Source organism: Notolabrus celidotus, chromosome 16 (assembly GCF_009762535.1).
Source record: "Notolabrus celidotus isolate fNotCel1 chromosome 16, fNotCel1.pri, whole genome shotgun sequence".
NCBI classification, from domain to species: Eukaryota; Metazoa; Chordata; class Actinopteri; order Labriformes; family Labridae; genus Notolabrus; species Notolabrus celidotus.
Genome location: NC_048287.1, coordinates 10,977,800 through 10,987,037, shown reverse-complemented (window position 1 = coordinate 10,987,037; position 9,238 = coordinate 10,977,800). Strand labels below are relative to the sequence as shown.

The 9,238-nt window shown below is 41.0% G+C and overlaps 1 protein-coding gene across 3 annotated transcripts; it reads right to left on the bottom strand.

Annotated features, from left to right (window-relative positions):
• Nucleotides 1-26: 26 nt before the first annotated feature.
• On the bottom strand, nt 27-5,056 carry zbtb8b (zinc finger and BTB domain containing 8B). Of its 3 annotated transcripts, none has more exons than XM_034704236.1 (5): nt 4,921-5,056; nt 4,273-4,454; nt 1,558-2,449; nt 1,252-1,430; nt 27-760 (listed from the first exon to the last, which is right to left on the bottom strand). In XM_034704236.1, the coding sequence occupies exons 2-5, from the start codon at nt 4,444-4,446 to the stop codon at nt 404-406; spliced, it is 1,602 nt and encodes a 533-aa protein (XP_034560127.1). In that variant the 5' UTR covers nt 4,447-4,454; nt 4,921-5,056; the 3' UTR covers nt 27-403. The 3 variants fall into 3 exon arrangements, with proteins under 3 accessions (XP_034560127.1, XP_034560126.1, XP_034560128.1); XM_034704235.1 differs by having other exon boundaries at nt 4,273-4,448; XM_034704237.1 differs by lacking the exon at nt 4,921-5,056 and adding an exon at nt 4,637-4,853.
• Nucleotides 5,057-9,238: the final 4,182 nt, after the last annotated feature.

Genomic DNA, 9,238 nt, shown 5'->3' with positions numbered 1-9,238 from the left:
TAATAAAGAGAAAAAAAAAGTTAATAAAAAGTTGATGAAGAGTTACTCAACACATTTATGCAATAACATCAACAATGGCCATCTTCTTGGCCCTTAAAGCACATTTTGTAAGTGGAATGTGATCTTTTTGGACAAAACACAACGCAAAAACCAGCAACATTGACTCATTCTCTCAGTCTCAGTCTCATTCTCTTAACAGAAATCTGAATGTAACAAATAGTGCAAAGACAATATTACATTAATGGTTAATTAAATAAAAGGAACAACAACAACAAAAATCACAGCATGTATTTGCTACAAAGCAAGTCACTTTAGTTGGATGTCTCCAACAGTCAAAAAGACATCTTCTGGTTAAAAATGAGTAAACAATAAAGTCTCAGTCATAATTTACTTCAGTAATTGTTCATGTGACTGTAAAACAGTTTAAGGAATGCTTTTCCTCTGCGGCATTTCCTCCACCAACATCAGTGCAGACAGCCAGCTGCCTTTCAAGGATCTGTTTCTCAACCAAGTCCTCCACTCTGCCAACCTCCACCTCGTCTACGTCATCCATAAAGCTGGACCAATCTGTACCCCCGTCTGCACGCTCCATGGGCTCCAGTTGGCTGGCAGAGTGAGCAGGAGCTGAATCATCATGAGTGGTGGTCACGCAGTTGCAGCTGTCGCATAGTCCAAAACGCCGGAGTCCCGGGGTCAGGCTGGCTCCAGTGAAGGTTCGCCTACAGCTCTTACATGACACCGGCCAGTAGTGCCTGTGGACCTGTTTATGAATAACACACATGACAGAATGTGAATTGTTTAACTTTGATATTATAACAAGATTAGATTAATAACACAGATGCCTGAATATGGACTGCTCTCATTATATTGACCATAAAACAAAGCCAACAGTGACGGAGCTTTAACTGCACTATAACAAGAAATGAGACAGCTAATCACTGTTTACAACTAGCTGCAAGCAATACAGACTTACTGCTTTAGAAATTACCATTATTTTTATGCACTATAATTTATATACAATTCTCCTGCAATGGAAAAAAAAAGGACAATGAAAAGTCTGTGAAGTACAAGTGGGGAAACATAAAATTCCCATGGCCCATTTTTCATTACAATCTAAATTTAAAAAGTGATTTATTATTATTATTATGAATTAAAAATGTTTCTCAACAATTGACCTTATTTCTACACATTTACCAACATATTGCTGACCACCCACTGAAAAAAATAAGCTGGTAATCCTGCTGTTCTTACACTGAGTGCATGGCTGCGGAGGTGTTCTTGTCTTGTGAACCTCTTGCCACACATGGGGCAGGGGAAGGGCCTCTCTCCTGTGTGGCAGCGGATGTGTCTCTTCATGATCCCCTTCTGTTTGGCAGTGTACGGGCAGAAAGGGCACTTGTGGAGTTTCACTGGCACTACCAAGCCATCACCTGCAGGGGGAGAAAAGAGCTACAGTTCAGATATACCTCAATAGGACATCTTTTCAAAATCATTTATTTCAAGACTATTTTTAAGCCTAGGGAGACATATGTCACCTTTTGGTCATTTGCTAATTACCTGTGTCCTCTCCAAGCCAGTCAGTCTGGATCTCCATAATAGATGACCCAACAAACCCTAAACCATCATCCATTCTGCTTCCTCCTGTGCTGCTACTGGGACCTTGGTTAAAGCGCTGCCCCAGTCTGTCCTCCAGAGGACTTGAGCCTTCACCTCTGGTCAGCATCTCCATTAGCTGCCTAGCATTAAAAGAGGAGCTGTATCCCACAGGAGAGCGCTCAATGGAGGGAGAAGGTGGAAGAAACCTGCTATGATTAGGGTTATGGAGAGAGGGCCCAGGATATGAGGTCAGGTCTTTAGTGTCTGGGGACTCCATAAGCTCCTCATCTGGATCGTACTCTATCTTAGGGTTCACTAACTCTGGGGTTAACGTAGATGATGAAGATGATGAGAGGTTAGTCTGATCTGGGTGTACTTTCTGTCCTTCACTACCAGATGGAAAACCCTCCCTGGACTGGTAGTCACTGTCCACGTCCCTACTTGTGCCTGGAGTTGTAGCATCAGGGACAGAGGTCACAGACGCCAGACCGCTCCCCGCTCCCCTATCTGCCTCTGCAACCCTTGAATGAGGCTCAGCAGCTGCTGCACCGCTGGAGACTGTGGCCGCAGGAGTCCTGCTGTCTGCAGGTCCAATCCCTCCACCCTGGGCCTGGTTATCCTTCTTTGTGTTCCTTTCCTTCTCCTTGTTGCATATTTCCAAAGATGACCGAATGTACCCTTTACAATAGTTTACCAGATCAGTCATCTGCAGGTAGCTGGCTGCTGACATCACCTCGATGACGTTGCTTCTGTTCAAGGCCAGACGGCCAGAGTACAGGAAGTCCAGGATAATTGAGAAAGCATCGGCTGTCACAATGTCCAGTGATGCTGTGCTGTTGCGTTGTCCACTATCCTGATAATAAAGAGAAGTTTACGAGAATTCAGGATGAAATTAATGAACAACCAGTTTTTTTTTAAATATATTATTGGAATCAGGCTTTCTTGAAGAGTTTTAAACAGCAGTAAGTCCTAGAAGAGGGTGCAGTGCATTGATACCGTCAAACTTGGACAAACAGCTTATAGCTTTTCTGCAGTATTCACATGCAACAATTTTTAAAATGAATTTAAATGTCACACATTTGTACCCACGGGTCAGTTTAAGAGTATCATATGGGGTGCCGTTGGCCTAGCAGTCTAAGCGCGCCCCATATACAGAGGCTAAAGCCCTTGTTGCAGAAGTCGAAGGTTCGATTCCAGCCTCGACCATTTACTGCATGTCCTCCCCCACTCTCTACTCCCCACATTTCTTGTCTCTCTTCAGCTGTCCTGTCCAATAAAGGTGAAAATGTCCAAAAAATGGACTTAAAAAAAAAGTATGATATCAATCTACTCACCATTTGTTTGTATTTGTTTTTAATGTTTGCCATTTGTTTAATATTCATTCTGTTTTTAAGTGTCAGTCATTTTTGTTGAGGTCTCGACTTTATTTATAATGAGGAAATGCCCTTTATGGTGCCTTGAGATTTAAATAAAAGTTAAATGAATAAATGAAACTGATCTTTAAGAGCAGTGGACTATAAGCTCTTAATAAACCAGAGCAGACCACAAAACTGGTTCAACAAACCATTTACAGAAGTCATTTTTCTGGTAGTCCTAACTACTTCTATTGCAAGTGATTTGCACCAATGGTGTGTGTTACAACTCTAAAAGGTATCATTGATAACCTGTGGCTGACAGTAACAGAGTAAATTTACTTGAGTACTGTTCTAAAGTACATTTTTTGGTTATCTGTACTTTACTTGAGTGTTATTTTAGGGAGGAACTTATTACTTTTACTCCACTCCATTTGAAAGACAAATATCACACTTTCGACTCCACTACACTTCTATCAATGCTCTAGTTACTCACTACTTTTGCTTTGAAGTCAGCTGATGAATTTTATTTTCTGAAATCAGATCCCAAAGACCGCAAACTGTTCGTGTACTTGCGTTTGGTTTGTCTAAATGGTTTAGACATACCTTGGTTGAGCGTAGGGCAATGCAGATTAAACATATTCAGTCCAGTCTGTTTATTTAGTCGTGGTGATGATGGCTATGGCCGAGAAGGATGATGATTCTCTACCTGAACACCAAGGCCATATTTTAAGCCCATGTTTGAGGTTTTTGAAATAAAGAATTATTGGTATCGTGTAAATCTCTGATCTCTTTACCACACAAACTTCATCACAGCCGACAAAACATCACCATCTAACCTGAGAAAGCATGTCAAGGTCTGTAACACACTTGTTTTATTCCAGATGAGCATGTTAAACTTGTCTGTGCTTGTAGTGACTTAGTTTATATTTCATGGTTTACTTTTTAGATATGAATAATGTTTTCTAGATAAACATAACATAGCAGAATGTACACCCGTGCATTCTGCTATGTTATCTTTAACGTGCACTCGTGCTTTGTGAAAATATGTTTTGAGATATTTCAAAAAATTCTTTGAATACTTAAGTATTTTTAAACGAGTACTCAAGTACTTTAACTCAAGTAATAATGTGACTGAACAACTTTCACTTGTAGAATAATGTTCTACCAGGAAGATCTATACTTTGACTTGTGTAATGAAGCAGTGTACTTTGTCCACCACTGTTGATAACACAATAGTAAATTCAATACACGTTTTCAAGAAGACATGCTCAATACTGTCCTACCTCAAAGCAGGAAACTGCATTTCATAAGTAACTGTTACCTGTAGGTAGTGGACCAGGAGAGCCCGAAAGTAGCCGCTTCCAGCAAACAGCACATTACGATGGGCCTTGAAGACACGACCCTCCACTAGGATGCTACAGTCACAGAAGAAGTCCCGTTTACGCTGCTCATTGAGCTCAAACAGCAGTTTGGGCATGTAGCAAGGCACTTCCATGTCTGAACCTCGGTGAGCCATGTCAGGGGATGAGAGAGCGATGTACGATGAGTTACGTGATTTTTCATTCATTCATTGAAAGAAAACAACAGAAGATAGACTGAGCTGTTTGGTTCAGTGGTGTCAGATGCGTAAAAAAATAAAAATAAACGTAGCTAATGTCGAGAACTTTACATTGTTGACTTAATACCTGTCCGTTGTTGATCTTGTGCTCATTATAATCACAAACCCTGAGATCATACAACGTTGATGACTTTAAATCTAACGATTCATTTTGAAATACAAAGTCGCAGAAACGTGGGTTCAACAGGAAAACAAAAAACCGAAGAGAACAGTCAAATAGCTCTGCTTTGTGTTAGCGTAAAAAGCTATCTTCTGCTGCGAGCGCCGAGTAGCTCGTTAATCAAACACTGTTAAGAAAACCAGCCTTTTCAAGCAAACAGAGAGGGACACATACATATAAGAGGGTCTCACCGGTTCAATTACGTGGCAAATAATAGGAGCCCTTTTCATAACAAGAAACTACAGTTCATTCTTCCATATCCATATCAGCCAAAAACTTCCGCTTTCGTCATGCGGTGACGTGGCTGATTTGCCAAAAAGGTGGCTGATGGAGGCGTAGCACGTTAGGGTTTGGGTTTGACTTGTACTTAAACATTTTTGTTTGTTTATTAACTTCACAAATGTATAAAACCAAATAATAAAACAAAAACTTTTTTATTCTTTGAGTTTTCTAAATAAAATAAGATATACTGAAAATATACATTAGAACTTTCAGAAATGACCCAACCTTGTGATCACAAAATATTTTAATTTGGGATGTTTTATTGCAAGATGCATATTTCGGCTTATAATTACACCCGGGACATACTAAATAACTATTTTATTATTGTTTTATTTTTTAATAATGAAAGAGTAATGCAGACATAAGCAGATAATACATCAATAGCAGAGAAATGAAATTAATTGATACATTTTAAAGTAGTTACAATGAAGAAAGTGAATTTGAGATTTCACATTCAGATTTTCTCATTGTGCTATCCACAAAAGGAGATGTATATGTGAGAATGCACAGGAATGATATTTAAAAGAAAACAAATACAATTTCAAATCGATGAGTGAGTAAAATGTTGCACATTGAACCTGATAAAAAAAAAAGCTCCCAACATAGAGAAATTAATTGTAATTAAAATTTGAATCTGTACCCAACACCCCCCGTCTCCTAAAGGCCTGACTTTAGTTACCCCCATGCTTTTTCTCATGGTGTGATGAAGAAAGACATTTCTCTTTTTTTTCACCAGAAAAATTCCAGCCACATGAATCCCCATATTATAATACCAACTTAACAGCCAATAAAGGTATTTTATAGACTTCTTCTTTGGTATGTATTGCCAATTTCCCTATTTATGATCATTGGGGTTCAAATTATATTTGATCAATCAAATTTTATTTTATTTGTTAAATATTAAAATCATGGCATTGCTTTGCATTAGACTACATCTCAGACACAATAGTTATCAGGATGTCACCTCAGCTTTGAGCTTTTTATGGTGTCTGGACCATTTTGTGATTTTTTTTCATGCAAATGTAGTATGGCCTAACCATCCAACAATCTTGTGCTCCAGTTTGTTCTGTGAGGGACATTGTGGTTTATTTTTTTAAATCAAGCACTAATTAGCAAGTATTGATGACCTGACTACCTGACTATTTGGTTTGTTCGGTGCGCACAAACATTGATCTATTTAGTGGCAGGTCCACACATCTGAGTCAGAACTGTTGTTCTCTCTCTCTTCAAACGACAGCAGCAGGCATCTCAGACGAGAGAACTGTTTTCTTATGTTTCTCATTTTAATATGTTTTCTCTCACTAAAGGGATGGTCAACTTTGCATCATTTGTTAAGCTCTCCAACCCCACTTCTCTCTTGCTCCACCTTTTTGACAAACATGGTCACTTCTGGTGCCAAGATAACATCTCTGTGACTGTCATAAGTACGTCATCATCTTAACCCGCACCCCCTCTTGGACACATGGTGGTAAGTATTTGTTACCACAGTGTGATTTTTTTATATCCTCAAGTTCAATTAAGTTTGAGCTGTCTCATTTTTTCCATCATAGAAACGGATTGACAGTGAAGGGAACAATAATGGTGACACTTGAAAGAAGAACCTCAAACCGTCCTGTTCCAAAGTCCAACATGTCGCAGCACAACTGCAGGCAGCTCGAGCCTGCTGATGTTGTCGGTCTTAGATACTTGTTTATTTGCTTTCCATCTCTGAAAGAAAGTAATTCCTTTTTATTTTCGGACATGGCAGGAGTAAACAAGCAGTTCCTCCAACGCTGCGCCACACCCTCCAAGCACAATCCACAGCTCTTAGAAGTGTTTTTATGCTGATGGGTGCCGGCCGAGCGACTTATTTGTTTCAGATATTTTCCCATGGCAAACAGAGGGAACACAAAGGCTTCGTGGTGGCCTGGGGAAACCACAGGGTAGGCGTACATGAGCCTCCATACTCACCCTCTTTTGAAAATGAAATTTATGGCACCTCATAAAAGCTCTATTCATGCTTATAAGCACTAAATATAAACTAGTATAAAACAGCAGGGTTTCACTGAGGTCTTTTAAACTTGACCTGATGGAGCGTTGCGTCCGGCTGTAGGCAGGCCAACCGTCAGTTGACCTGGCCACTCAGCTCTTACACGAGTCAGTCCTGGAGCATAGATGGTGGGTTGAACTCTGAGGTAGCTAACCTTCTCCTCGCTCTGACTCAGGGTAACACAAGGGCTTTGTTTTGGTCATTTGTTGACACAAGGGCCAGGAAACTCCCTCTCCAGACCTTTTGTAGCCAAGCAATTGCACTGGAGTGTCTACAATACTAATGTATCTGTGCTGCAGTTTAATGCTGGTTTACACCCAGAAACCCCAAAGGAACGAATATTATCCATGATTTATGATTGGGTTTTGGCGTATGCCTATGATTACGATGGGGTTTGATTTACTGATGGAAGCTAAAAAGGAAATAGATGGAGTGATGGCTGTTATGTAAGGCTGCATCCAGATTTGGGACCTCACTCATTGTGTGTGTTAGCCACTGTGAGACCCACGGCTGGCACAGAGGGCTCCAGCGGCACCCCTCTGGGTCCCTGTGGTCTTCGCCTCTGCACATAACAGCCACTTAGGCCGGCATTTTCCCAGGCTGAGACAACACACCACGGTGGCAGTGCGAGCCACAGAGAGGGCCTGATTAAAGAGTAGGGACAATGGAGGGAGAGAGACCGTGGTGGCATTTTCCATCTCCGCCGCTGTCTCCTGGGGGGACCAAGTATGTGCCGTGAAACGTTTGAATTATCCCAGAATCTCTGGAATCCAGACAGAGGCACCGCGGAGAGGACCCTCGACCAGGGATCAAAGAGCTTTGAGAGGAGTGCGGTGGACTGGTGGTAAAGTCGAGTATATAGGGTATGAATGTGTGTGAGTGTGTGTGCGTGCTTGCGTGTTTCATAAAACTGACTCAAAAAGATAAAGGCTATTTGAATTTGAATCATATTTTCCTCTATGGCTGCATGTCTAAAGATGTCTTTAAAAAAAGCTATGTTAGACTTCTGAGGGGGCAGGGATCAATGAGCAATGCAGACATGTGGTGTGTGTTTGAGTGTGTTGCTGTCCTTTTATCCCTCATGGGATCAGATAATGCAATCATAGCCAATCATTGGGAGTCTAATATAGCGGGCGCCCCTCTTTAGTTTGGAGACGCCACTCTCCTCTGTGGTGGCAGAGAAAGAGGAAGAGAAAAGCGGGAAGGGGAAACCTCGTCGCTCTCTTTCTGTCTATCTTGCTCTTTAATTATCACTTAATGTTCTTCACTAATCTGGAGACGTCTGTGTCGTTCTTGCCCTTTCTTCCCTCGCTGGAGAGGAAATGTATCACAGTCTGAAATAAATCTGCCAGCCTTTATAATATTGTATATTTAGCACCAGAACAGAGTAGTAAACGGAGCTGTCCCTGACCACAAGCTTCCGGTAGCGCAGGGCCTCAGTGCAGGCTGGCTGTCTCTGCCACAGCCAAGTCCAAGATCAAAGCCTCCTGTGCTATATGCAGTTAGCTAGTTGTCCTCAAGCATTGACCTCAAGCAAGTTTTCATGTCTGAGAAAGACAGCTTGTGCTTGTGCATGAGCTACAGGCAAAGTGTACAGAATTAGTTCACTACACAAGTATGCCCTTCAAGCAAGTCAGTTTTGCATGAACATCTGTCTCTTTTTTTAATGTGTGTTAGAAATGTTGTGTCTATTTGTAAATCTCAGGGCTGTATTTCAACTAAGATTTCAAAAGCACACAAGCTAAAAAATAACGTACTTTGAAGGATAAAAGGGACCAATGCAATAATCCATAAGAGGATAGTCCAGTCTTTTTTTATTTGGTGTTTTTGGAGGTTTTGTATGATGTACTTTCAATCGTACGTATAATACCTACAGGGGATCCCAGTCACTCGCCCCCTTTGTTGTGAAACCAGCCGTAGAACCGACACGGAAGCTAGGCTATAAACAGTTGCAGATAGTCTTTTTTGTCACATGATTCAGCTGATTTCAAGAAGCCCAAACCTAAACATCTCTGCCAGTGTAAGTGAACACACTAATTTGAACCTTTTACTTTGCCATCAGAAAGCTACTTTGATTTTGCGTTGTTGGCGGACGCAATGTTTTTCTGCCTGCAGTGCACTAATTTCTGAATCAGAGGATACCAGTGGCTCACATACAGGTACAGAATGCATCACTCACCATTTACAGTTCCGTGTTG

What these genes read in the sequence shown, in the direction of transcription:
- zbtb8b (XM_034704236.1), bottom strand. Translation starts at nt 4,446, where the DNA reads ATGGAAGTGCCTTGCTACATGCCCAAACTGCTGTTTGAGCTCAATGAG. An exon ending in TCCTGGTCCACTACCTACAG is followed by an intron (nt 2,450 to 4,272) that starts GTAACAGTTACT and finishes CTTTATTATCAG; the next exon opens with GATAGTGGACAACGCAACAG. An exon ending in CTGGCTTGGAGAGGACACAG is followed by an intron (nt 1,431 to 1,557) that starts GTAATTAGCAAA and finishes CTCCCCCTGCAG; the next exon opens with GTGATGGCTTGGTAGTGCCA.